This window comes from Nematolebias whitei, chromosome 6 (assembly GCF_014905685.2).
Source record: "Nematolebias whitei isolate Nwh7 chromosome 6, NemWhi1, whole genome shotgun sequence".
NCBI lineage: Eukaryota > Metazoa > Chordata > Actinopteri > Cyprinodontiformes > Rivulidae > Nematolebias > Nematolebias whitei.
Window position 1 is genome coordinate 42623367 of NC_056503.1, and position 13339 is coordinate 42636705.

At 38.5% G+C, this 13339-nt stretch overlaps 1 protein-coding gene across 1 annotated transcript in view; it reads right to left on the reverse strand.

Moving 5' to 3' along the window:
• Positions 1-1411: 1411 nt before the first annotated feature.
• Positions 1412-13339, reverse strand: part of cep126 (centrosomal protein 126) — a 12180-nt gene continuing 252 nt past the window's right edge. The window contains exons 2-10 of the mRNA XM_037677890.1: positions 12747-12892; positions 12542-12647; positions 9688-9823; positions 6433-8278; positions 4505-4599; positions 2139-2205; positions 1757-1954; positions 1596-1660; positions 1412-1489 (exon numbers count right to left, since the gene is read on the reverse strand). Of these exons, the coding sequence (XP_037533818.1) occupies positions 1412-1489; positions 1596-1660; positions 1757-1954; positions 2139-2205; positions 4505-4599; positions 6433-8278; positions 9688-9823; positions 12542-12647; positions 12747-12892 (2737 nt within the window). The remainder of the gene's footprint in view (positions 1490-1595; positions 1661-1756; positions 1955-2138; positions 2206-4504; positions 4600-6432; positions 8279-9687; positions 9824-12541; positions 12648-12746; positions 12893-13339) is intronic.

The following is a 13339-nucleotide window of genomic DNA, read 5'->3' on the forward strand; positions in this document are numbered from 1 at the left end:
TTTTGTCAGCGTTTAGCACAGGTTTGAGACGGAGCAAATCTGACTGGATCATGTCGAGTGCAGACTGTAAAAGCTGGAAAACCTTAGCAACTGCTTTAGCTTGACAATAAACTGTGTTGTTGGCATAGAAATGTAAGGATGCATCAGGAATGATCTGACTTATGGAGATTATGAAGAGGGTGTGTCCTAAGACTGAACCTTGTGGTACATCATTGTTAACATACAACAATTTTCAGTCAGGTCATCTGGACAATTTCTTTTTTTTGCTTAAACGTTTCACCTTCCATCCGGAAGGCTTCATCAGTCAAGGAAACACAAAACACAAAACTGATTCTTCCCCCAAACAGCTTACTCCAAAGTGAAACAAACCAGTTATGTTGGTGCTAAGATGGTGTCTTTGGCACGCCCCCTCCTCTTGTGCCGGCCCTCTTCCTCACCGACAGTCATGTTAAACTGGTTCAAAACCAAAAAGGTCCATGCTCAATAATCCAGGTATACAATCCAACAATTTTCAGTCAGGTCATCTGGACAGTTTCAGTTTTGTGTTGTGTGTTTCCTTGACTGATGAAGCCTTCTGGATGGAAGGTGAAACGTTTCAGCAAAAAAAAAAAAAAAAAACTAAACTGTCCAGATGACCTGACTGAAAATTGTTGGATTGTATACCTGGATTATTGAGCATGGACCTTTTTAAATCATTAACAGTTGCATAACTGGAAGAAGTATCATTGTGTTGAACACATTGCCTCCGATCTGAGAGATAACTAGAGAACCAACCAATAGTGTGATCTGAGAAACCAATTCCTGAGAGTTTATGACATAATATGTCATTTAGCACCAGTTTGAGATGGAACAAGTCTGTTAACGTATTAATCGTACTAAACAAAATTAACTCACTCAGCTAACTCTGTCTTGATCAGCTTTATTTAATTTAATGTCAATGGAATGACAGTATACTGTATTTAAATATATATATATATATATATATAGTTTTAATTATCAAAATAAATACAAAATGAAAGAGCTTCTGTATTATCTCTAGTTTATGTAATTTCAGTTGTGTGTAAGATATGGAAAGTGCATACAGTTTTGTTTTTAAATAATTTTCACAAGCATTTACAGTCTAAGTGCCTAATTCCACGTTGTTTTATAAAACTTCAAACATAATATTATCAAGAATAAATTGTTCTCTAAACACTGAGTGAAAGCACCAAGAGTTAAACGCTCTCATTTATAGGGGAATGTATATTTAGAACCAATGTACAGGTGACCCTTGCCTTTGCAGTTTCTTATTTATGTAATAGTCAGGGGGGGAACTCTTAAAGGCACATTTGGTAATAACCATTTTTGATGATGAAGAGCTCATGCATTGACCAGAGTCAAGTTTATTATCAGCTGGGAATAAAACTTTGTGTCAGACTTTCTTCTGGTATGGAACGGAGTTTGCTGAGGTAGCACGGTGCTTGTAATTTGTAACTGTCACTTCGTTTGTCTGAAAACACAAGAACAAGGTGAAGAATGAGTCTTTTTTTTTTTAACAATGTAACTGTTCAGACTGAAATAAAGACAAAAAAGCAACTTAAATGTACGGTACTTACAAAGGGTGTGTCAATAATTGCAAGACTACGTGTGCCAGCATTATGCCCCACGTGTTCCTGCAAATCTACAAAAATATTCAGAAAAGAGGGGTTATCTCACCCATAGTTATCACATTAATGTGTTTCTGTTGGTTAACTGAGGCCTCATGGACTTTGCTTACTGTGCAGCTGGTGGTTCAGTTTTTCGAGAGACAGCAGGATTTTCTTCTCCTCCAAGGAAATGGTGGTGATCTCCTGCTGTTGGCGGCGCTGCTGCTCTGTTACGGGCCTCAGTGTCTGAGCGATCTCCATGGGACCTCCAGTCTGATTCTCTTTCCACAGGCCCTCTGCCAGCTGTATCTGCGCTGCAGACTCGAAACCTGCAGTCCCATACAAAGATTAAATATAGGCTGAGAATTAATTTTAATGTACACTCATTCAAAACCCTTTTTCTGTTCAGTTTGATTGTATTTGATGGTAAACACACCAGAGAGCTCTATTATAGTCTTTCAGAAATCAAAAGATGTACTAAATATAAGAAAGAAATTAGGTAGAACGCATTACCTTCATTTAAGGCTGTGTTGTGAGTACTTGAACATGTTCTGAGTAGCTCAAAGTTCTGCTTTATATGCTACAAAAAAATACACAAAAAACTCATGTTAAACCCTCGAATTCTTAGACTGGGAGGATGCATTACACTTTTTGGTGACAAAGTGGGGGAAAACTGTTAAAAAGCTGTTAAAAAGTAAAACTAGTTCATGAGCAACATCTTCTCTTCAGGAATATGTTACTCTGTAAATTACAGCGCCTTGCGAAAGTATTCGGCCCCCTTGAACTTTTCAACCTTTTGCCACATTTCAGGCTTCAAACATCCATCCATCCATTTTCTTTACCCGCTTATTCCATTTTGGGTCACGGGGGTCACTGGTGCCCATGTCCAGCAATCACTGTGCGAGGGGCGGGGTACACCCTGGACGGGTCGCAAGTCCATCACAGGGACACATAGAGACAAACGAGACAAACAACCATTCACTCTCTCACTCACACCTAGGGACAATTTAGAGTTACCAATCAGCCTAACATGCATGTTTTTGGACTGTGGGAGGAAACCGGAGTACCCGGAGAAAACCCACGCATGCACGGAGAGAACATGCAAACTCCACCCAGAAAGGCCCCTGGACCGGGGTTTGAACCAGGGACCTGCTCGCTGAGAGGCAGCAGCTCTACCAGTTGCGCCACCGTGCTGCCGGCTTCAAACATAAAGATATAAAATTTAATTTTTTTTGTGAAGAATCAACAAGTGGGCCACAATCGTGAAGTGGAATGAAATTTATTGGATGTGTCAAACTTAAAAAAAAAATAAAAAACTGAAAAGTGGGACGTGCAATATTATTCAGCCCCCTTTACTTTCAGTGCAGCAAACTCACTCCAGAAGTTCAGTGAGGATCTATGAATGATCCAATGTTGTCCCAAATGACTGATGATGATAAATAGAATCCACCTGTGTGTAATCAAGTCTCTGTATAAATGCACCTGCTCTGTGATAGTCTCAGGGTTCTGTTCAAAGCGCAGAGAGCATCATGAAGACCAAGGAACACATCAGGCAGGTCCGAGATACTGTTGTGGAGAAGTTTAAAGCCGGATTTGGATACAAAAAGATTTCCCAAGCTTTAAACATCCCAAGGAACACTGTGCAAGCAATCATATTGAAATGGAAGGAGTATCAGACCACTGCAAATCTACCAAGACCCGGCCGTCCCTCTAAACTTTCATCTCGAACAAGGAGAAGACTGATCAGAGATGCAGCCAAGAGGCCCATGATCACTCTGGATGAACTGCAGAGATCTACAGCTGAGGTGGGAGAGTCTGTCCATAGCACAACAATCAGTCATACACTGCACAAATCTGGCCTTTATGGAAAAGTGGCAAGAAGAAAGACATTTCTCAAAGATATTCATAAAAAGTGTTGTTTAAATTTTGCCACAAGCACCTGGGAGACACCAAACATGTGGAAGAAGGTGCTCTGGTCACATGAAACCAAAATCAAACTGTTTGGACACAATGCAAAAATGTTTGGCGTAAAAGCAACACAGCTCATCACCCTGAACACACCATCCCCACTGTCAAACATGGTGGTGGCAGCATCATGGTTTGGGCCTGCTTTTCGTCAGCAGGGACAGGGAAGATGGTCAGAATTGATGGGAAGATGGATGGGGCCAAATACAGGACCATTCTGGAAGAAAACCTGTTTGAGTCTGCAAGAGACCTGAGACTGGGACGGAGATTTATCTTCCAACAAGACAATGATCCAAAACGTAAAGACACATCTACAATGGAATGGTTCACAAATAAACGTATCCAGGTGTTGGAATGGCCAAGTCAAAGTCCAGACCTGAATCCAATCGAGAATCTGTGGAAAGAACTGAAGACTGCTGTTCACAAACGCTCTCCATCCAACCTCACTGAGCTCGAGCTGTTTTGCAAGAAAGAATGGACAAGAATTTCAGTGTCTCCATGTGCAAAACTGATAGAGACATACCCCAAGAGACTGTAGCTGGAACTGAAGCAAAAGGCGGTGCTACAAAGTATTAACGCAAGGGGGCCCAATAATATTGCACGCCCCACTTTTCAGTTTTTTATTTGTTAAAAAAGTTTGACACATCCAATCAATTTCATTCCACTTCACGATTGTGTCCCACTTTTTGTTGATTCTTCAAAAGAAAATTTTAATTTTATATCTTTATGTTTTGAAGCCTGAAATGTGGCAAAAGGTTGAAAAGTTCAAGGGGGCCGAATACTTTCGCAAGGCACTGTAGATGGCATGAAAAGTGTCTGCAAAACAAGTTCAAACTCACTGAATGACTGGTATTTTGTAATTATGCTCACTCGTCCTGCCCACTGAGCAATTTTACAGCCGTGCACAAATTTACCTGAGAGGTCTGAAGAAGTCTTCTGTTTGCCGAGCCAGGAGGCTGCCTGCTCTGGTCACGTTTCTCCACGGCTTGCCTTTCAAGCGAGCTTTCGTCTGAAGGAAGATACTTGACTGGAATCATTGCTATATCAACAACAAATATAAAAATGGGACAAACATATACTTCTCCTGATGTTCTAAGTTTTGAAAGGAGTTTAGCTTTGTCTACTACTGAAAGTGTGAATCAAAAAAACTTCTCAAACCTGGACAAGCTATTCAATTCAATTCAGTTTATTGATATAGAATAGTTTATTTATGAAGATTATTAAAAAATGATCAGACAGAACAGGATTTTGAGGATTATTACTAAGTTATTAATCTCATCAGAACAAGATCAAGAGTGTGATAATGAGAATGAGTAGATATTTGAACATTCTGGGTAAAACCAATTGATTCTATTAAATTTTTAAAGGCTATGCTTAAGCTATCACGTTCAACATCTACATGAATATTGAAATCACCCAACATTATGACTTTATCAGTATTTAGTAGTAAGTCAGTTCAGAAATCTGAGAATTCAGACAAAAACTGAGAATAGGAGCCTGGTGGACGATATATAACAACTAGTGAGCGTGGCCACTCCGTTTTCCATTTAGGATGGGATCGACTTAGAGACAGCGACTCAAAAATATTGTAACTACTAATTGGTTTAGTATTAATCAATAGTCCCGACTGAAAAATAGAAGCTACACCTCTGCCTCGACCAGTTGCTCTAGGAACATAAACATTTAAATAATTAGATGTAATGGATTCATTTATACTAACAAAATCTTCCTGTTTTAGCCAGGTTTCTATCAGACAGAATAAATCAGTATGATGATCAATTATCACGTCATTAACTAACAGGGATTTAGAGGAAAGAGATCAGATGTTCAATAGTCCACATTTAAAGATTTTATTCTTTTGTTCTGGTAAAGTAACTACTGTGTTTATTTTAATAAGACTTTTTATGATCAGTAAGGGTTGAGTGGCTGAAAAATTATTTACAGAAGACACAGACTCTTCTGACAAAACTGTATCATTTAGTGGTTTCCAAATGATTAAAAGGTCTTAATAAAAATGAAGGTGTAACAAAATGTAATTAAGCTGCTATCAATTTTCTTGAGTGTGTAGCTGGAATAATTTTTTTATTTGTTTATTTTTAATAGATTTTTAGAGGCGCTAACTGACTAAAAATAATTTCCTGTCGAGATGCGTTTGTTAAAGTTTTAAATAAACTAACAAATTACATGTTTTATATTAAAATCTTTCCAAAGTGTGGCCTATTTACAGTAGTAAATGAAATGCTAAAAACGAGTTGCTCTCTAAATTTAAATCAACACATTAACGTAATGAAACAGCAGAGTTTAAATGCAGCATTCGAAATGCAGATCTGTGTCACTTTTAACGCCACTGTTGGACAAATTAGTGCAGGATTAATAAAGCGTAAACTCATCAGACACTCATGAGGCAGCAAGTCTCTTGATCCACTTTAATCTGATCTTTCTAACTTTTAAAAATCAAAGAATTTGAGTAAACCAATCCATAAAAATAATGGCTCAATTTAGGCCAACTAACACAAAGAACTAGTAGCAAACACAAAAAATATTATAAATAGACACGAATTGAACAAGATTTGAATATAATAAATATTTTTGTAATCCTATAGAACTATAAAAATTTGTAGTTATGAAACAGGCTGCTAATTCCCATGAGCCTACTTTTATGTCATGATATTTTAGGTTAAAACGGAAACTTTCACTGGAACTAATGTTGTGCAGACTGACATTGTTTAGTTCTTATTTAAATTGTTATGGTTGGAGGAAAAAACAAGCCCAAGAAAAACTGCGTGTCAAACAAATCTCAAAAAGCCTAGACAGTGTGAGGGGCCGCCAAACTATACATTACCCTCTTTTGTGTTTAGGGCACTGCGGACGCCGTGCCAGAGCTGTGAAATCTCTTCATCTGTGGGTGTGACATCCAAACAAAAGCCTTTTTCTCTGAACAGCAGCCCTCTTCCACTGTTCTGGTGAAAGTCTCGATGACCTGAAATGGGCGTGCCTTTTGTGTTACCCCCCGACAAGAAGCAGGTGCGGGAGCGTGGCAGAGCTGTGTACACAACAGTCCTATCTGTTGAGATTACATCACGTGTCTTAGGTGAGACTATTCTCACTGAGTGGTTCTTGGGCAGGTCCTCCTCTATAACCAGGGCCTGTTTATAGCTGCTGCCGACGTGTTTCATGCCGTATGGAGTCTTGTTGACGTGCTGCGTTTTTTCTTCCACGGGCTCTGTTCGAGGAGGTGGGCGCGGCGCCATGATCTTCCCTTGGGCTTTGGCAATCTGACTCACCTCAGTGGCAGATTGGGGTCGTATAGCAGTGCCCTTTCTTGTCCGCAAGCAAACAGGACCCCCTCCAGGTCTGGAAGGGCGAGCTCTCTGAGGGATTTTCGAGCCACTGTTCTTGGCACTGCTATGCGCCGCCTTGACCCCGTCGGCTCGTTCCTGGGGCAAGTTGACTTGAACCCCAACATCTGCCCATGCTTCTTTTGTAAAGTGATAGCCAGTGGAGGCTGCAGGGGTCATGCTGGGTCCCGGCTTGGGAGACCTTGACTCTTTAGTGAGGCTCGGCTGGTGGTCTTTTCCTGTAAAGACCTCGTCAAACCAACGCAGCTTCTTTTTTACAGTGTTGACCTCCTGATCTTTTGATTTTGCTCTTGTTAATTCAACGCTATCTCTTAACGCTAGTGCTACATGGCTGGCAAAAATCAAACGGTCTGAGTCGTGCATGCAACAAGTATCTCCTGGCATATTTTTGGACTGCTTTTTAAGAATCCCTTTGACGAGTTTGACTTTACAAACTGAATGAGGTGTGGCCCCTGAAACAGGAAAACTTTTCTCGTCTTCCTCAGGACACTTGTGCGTTTCTGACTGAATCTTGGACAAGCTTGCGTTTGGCAGGAACACTCCGTTTATGGCCTTCTCAGTTTTACTTTCCGAGTTTGAAACTTTGTTGAGATTATTTATGGAGGCGCAGGAATTTATCCGAGACGACGTAAAGTTTTCTTTTTTCGTGGGCAAAAGGGTTCTGTTGTTGGTGAATATATCTGCCATGTTGTTTTTTAGGGGAGTCTCAAACAAAATGTCTTTGCTGCTACCATTTTTGGAAGGGAAAGAAGCATCTGTAGATGATGGATATTTTAAGTGACTGTCATCGTGGATCCTCCGTTCTCTGAGATCCAACAGAGCCTCTTGTCTGGAACATGGAGACTCATCTGGGTTGCCAAGAACAACCCTATTTTTCATGAGGACGCTGTCATTGTGATTTGTTTGTAAGGATTTGACTTCAGAGTAATCTGGATCTTCTTTAGGAAGTTTACAAAGAGCTAATAAGTTATTGTTTGGTGTGGCGTGGTTCTCTGTTTTAGGTATTTTCGCAATAGAAGTGAAATCCCACAAAGCTTCAGCGTCAACAGTCCCATTGTTAACCCATTTAGAGTCTTCTTGTGTTTCCTGCTGGGGTTCATGCAGTTTTCTTAGCAGGGCTAGATTTTCATCAAGAAGCACCATCGCTGAGAAAGAAGCTGAGGTTGGACACAGTTCACTTTGCTTTTGTAGCGCTGCGTGGGTCTTCTCTGAGTCAGGAGAAAACAACGAGCGAGAACACTGCAGGTCTGATGTGCTTTGGTTGGAGTCCTCATCCTCCAAGCTGTCCTTACTTGAAAGGCTCTCAGAAGAATCAGAGTCATGGCTGCCCTGACAAATGGAAGCAAAAGAGTGCTGGTAAGTTTAAATAAACCGTTTATAATTTTATATTGTACGAATAGACGACAGACGTAAACTAATAAATTTAATTCCAAAGTAAACAATACACCTGTCATTTAGCTACAGCGTGAGAAGTTAAACGAAACGGAGCTGTACTTCACATGTGAACAAATTGATTTCAATTAAAAAACAGACTAGAACATGAATCAAATGATAAGACTCAAGAGTCCAAGCTGCATTTTTATGTGGAGGCTCTATTTTACTTTCTTGGGAGTTTCTGTTCATGTTTGTTGAATAAAGGGAAATGGGGGATCCGCACACTATTTTTTAACGTGTCATATATATTGCCCTTTTGTTGAACATTAATATTAATCTTTAATAGAAACGACTCAAAATAAGAAACTCAACAGAACAGAGCTTCAATAATTAATGAGTAAAACTGTTTTTAGTGGACATTTTATCTAATGTGGAAAAGCAGTAAAACAGGGAAATATGCACTATCAGTAACTTACTGGAACCTAACCAGTTATTTAAGGTTTTATTTGAATGAGAGCGTCAACACATTTAAACAGAATATCAAAAGTATTTAGCGTAACAGAATGCGAGACGGATTTATGCATTTCAATAAAGTAATTTATGTTGTAATTATTAGAGTATTATCCATATACAAAATACATGAAGAAATAATTATTGAAACTGTTTTTAAAATCACATTTGACCAAAAGTTATGGCAACAAAAAGAGGCGAAGAAGATGTGTGCTGCCCCCTGAAGGTCTTCTTCTTAATTTGGAAGTACAAAGTAAAAGACAGACTTGAACTGTGTATGTTGAGTTCACCACACACACACAATTTGCCAACATTTTCCACATTGTATTTTAAAGTACTGTATAGTAAATTATACTCAAATTGTTTCTTACTCAAAACTTTATAAGTATACATATTTTACATTATTCAAATGTGGAAAGAAAAGTGTAAATTGAGTTTAACGTAACCATCAGACATCGTGTCTGTCAGTGAACCACGTGGCAGTACAGTATTGTTACTTTTTAGCCAAGACTTTATTTGAGCTCCTACATTAGGATGCCTTTCAGTTAATTGTAGCTTTATTCATTTTAGGAAAGAACAGTTGAACCTCTACTTTGGTCTGCTTACATTTTTTAAAAAGGTTTTGACCACTTTCTAAACTTCTAAGTTTTAGATTGTATATTAGGACAAACACCTGGAGGTACTTCACTTGTTAGCAGAAAAAATAGTCACTTAACTTTGCCTATAGCTCAGGGTTCTTCAGTTTTAACTAAACAACATCGCAAATAACTTTTTCATGCAGCAGTTCTGTCCTTGAGAGATGAAACAATACATCTTTTTTAGGAATATCTACTGCCACCTGCTCAAACAAATACCTGCAGGTTGTGATTGTGAAGCGTCTCGATCCTGCATTGCTCCTGAAGCAGTTTACTGTAAGCCTCCACTGCAGAGAGGGCTCGGCGATGAGACAATCTAGGAGCTGTGGGAGGCGTAGGTGATGGAGTGCTGCCTCTTCAAGTGAAAGAAAAAAAACTTAGTCAACATAATAATAATATTAACAATAATAATAATAATAATACGTAGCCAACCAAAATAAGTCATCCCTTGGAACTACCTAAGCAAATAATTAGGACAGTTGGGGAAAACGCAGTTGTTCCAAAGCGAAAACTTATGGGAAAAAGTAGCTTTTAATTCCTTTAATCATGTTAGAAGACACATCCTGGGTCATGAAAAATATATCAGAATATGATCAAATGTCTATTAAAGCAAACAAAATCTATAGGTAACTGTTAAAACTGCAAAACTGGGTAAAAAAAAAAAAAAAAACTGTCACACAAAACATCAAAGGCGGAAAGATAAGTCAAATTATGGTTGGAATGATTTGAGACTTACTCAGTAAAATTATAACACTTATATCAATCATAAACACATATTTACTCGCACAAGGCCAAGGAAACTCGAGACATTGGGTGAAAAGAGCTGCGTAGCAAGAAGAAAAGCACTTATCAGGGAGACTAATCAATGAAAAGCTTCAGTTTGTAGTGACACAAAGATTAGACTCCAGAGCAATGGAGTGAGGTCATGAGGTCCAGTTGTACCCAGTTCCAAAGACATGGGTGGATCGGGTTCAGAGGAGGGTGGATGAAGTGATACTCAGGCCTAGTTCTCACGGTTTCAACACATCTTAGGCTGTTTCATTTCATCCATTCAGGTTAGTTAGCTGACCACCGGAATATACAGAAGGACCAAGTTTACAGTCTAAAGATATTTTTAAATATTTCTCTAATGGTACAGGCATTTCCCAACATGACAGTGACAGAACTGACTGGGCTCAACATGAACGAGTGGTTCAGGGAGCAGGCAGCAACATTTTTTACATTTCACTTTGCAGACAGAGAATTTAGACCTTCAACTGACTGAGAGTCATTTAGATGTGGAAGAAGAGTCGACTCAGACCAGACTGAGGCTGAAGGAATGCACCTCCAGGTGGACACGAATAGTTGTGTGAGTGTTTATGCAGCATTCACACTATTCTGATCCATCTTTCTCATTCCACATTTTTTGTGCTATTTCAACAAATCAAAACGTTCAGCTCGTTCAGGACAATGCTGCCATGACTTTTGGTGCAACTTTAACTTTTTGAAACATTTATCCTTTTCTGACACTTTTTTCTCATAGAGATGAATTGAGCTCTTTTGACATCCTTCATATCTTTAGATCTGTTTACAAACTTTTACTGCTCCTTTCACATTTTATTCTGGTTCAGGTTCGTTCAGCTTCCATTTGCAAATTTAAACTTTTTTTTCCAGCTAACTTCAGCTGTTTAGTGATTTTTTTTTTCAGATTCTTTCTGCTAACTGCAACATTGTTGTACTTCTTTCTACTAATTTCAGCTTTTAATGATCCTTTCAGCTAATTTCTGCAAGTTTCAGCTTTTTCTGCTATTTCAGCTACTATTTAGCTGTTTTATGCTCATTTTAACATTTTCAGCTAATTCCACCATTCTTGTACTAATTTTCAGCCTAATTCAGCACAAATGTACTCTCTCCATGTCCTTCTGCTAATTTAAGCTTTTTTTGCTCTTTTAGCTACTTTTCAGCTGTTTTTTTGTTGTTGTTGCTATTATCAGTTGTTTATTTTTTTATTTTTATAATTTCCACTTTTATGTGTTCATTTCTGCTTCTTTCAGCCAGACTGGGAAAGAGTGTGCTCTCTCTACTTCCTTCTGCTAATTTAATCTTCTTTCCACTCTTGTAGCTACTTTTCAGGTTTTTTTTGTTTTTTTTTGCGTATTTCTGCTTTTTTCTAATAATTTCTACGTTTTTGTGCCAATCTCTGCTTAACTGAGCCTAACTGGGCAAAACTGTGCTCTCTCCACTTCGTTCTGGTAATTTAAGTTTCTGTCTTTTTAGCTACGGGTACTTTACATCTGTTTTTATGATAATTTCCACTTTTTTGTACTAATTTCTGCTTCTTTCAGCCTAATTGGGCAAACATGTTCTTTCTACTTTATTCTGCTAATTTGAGCTTTTTCTACCATTTCAGCTAACATTTTAGCATTGTTTTTAACTCATTTCAGCTGTTTTCAGATAAATTATAATTTCACCTATTTTTAGCCTAACGAAGTATATGCTACTAGTACTATATGCTAATTTCAGTTTGTTAAGCTCATTTTCAGCTTTTATCTGTAAGTTTAAACTTTTTCTGCTATTTCAGCTAATATTTAGCTGTTTTATACTAGTTTTAGCCTTTTCAGTTACTGGTACATTTTTTTTAGCACATTTCAGCTCTTTCTACTTTCTTCTGGTAGTTTAAGCTTCTTTCTGACATTTCAGCAATTTTTTTTTGTTAATTTCAGCTTTTTAAAGCTAATTTCCTAATTGTGCTAATTTCTGCTCATTTAAACCTAATTCATCAGTTCTGTCTGCTTTCTTCTGCTAACTTCGGCTTGTCCTTCCATTTCAGCATAATGTTAGTTAATCTCAGCTGTTTTTCAGTAAGTTCTTATGCAATAAGCATTCACACTGCATTTTCAGTTTCTTTAGTTTGACATTGCATCACCTTTTTGAAACTATGCGACAGTGAATGCATGCTCTAATCGGTTGTCAAAGTGTTCACATTGTGAGAAAGACGGCACCAAATTTTTAATTAATAGCAGCAAACATTCTCAGCGTACAGTAAAGGAGTGAGGTACATTTGTATTTAGCACTTTTTATTTTATATTTGTACCTGCTAATATGTGTGGACAAGAGAGAGGGCTGCTGGGCGTGTGAACCCAAGCTGCCCTGAATTTGACTGAGTGCATCCTCAATATTCGGAGCATTTCTTGTGAGAGCTATAACGACATAAAGAATATAATTGAAGTAAAGTGCAAAGTGTCGGGACTCTTAGTACATTATCATTCGTCCTCAAATCATGCACGTGAAGCACTGACGTTGCCTGTATCTCTGAGGAGGAGGAAGATGGGCTCTTTGGAAGCGCTCGGTAGCTTCCTGTACTTGCTGTCTGCGTTGCTGCAGGATGTTCTCTCTCAGACGTTTCTCTTCAGTGTCCCACAGCTTCCGTCTGTCATCCAGAGCCCTGAGCCATTAAAAACACAAAAAGAGTAGAGCGGGAACCTGAGGCACATGATTAAATCTAGCCTGGTCATATTTGAGAAACAGAAACCCGACTCTGTTCTTTGAGACATGTTTCCAGCATAGTTATAAATAAATTACACCCACTACTCACTGCACGGATAGCTGAGGAAGACAAAAAAAAAAAGTAAACAGAGAATAAAATAATGTGCATTTAGTGTTTAAAACTCCAGCAAAAAGAATGTGAAGGTTCAACACAGTTCTGTTCAGTTACAGTGTTCAGAAACTATTTTATTTATAATCTGTAATAGTAACGGATTAGTCAAATATGTTTTAGAGACATCCATCCATCCATCTGCCCTTTCTGTCCTACCTACCTTTTTGTTCATCCATCCATCCTACCAACCAACTCACCTACCCACCATCATCCATCCATCCATCACTCCGCTTG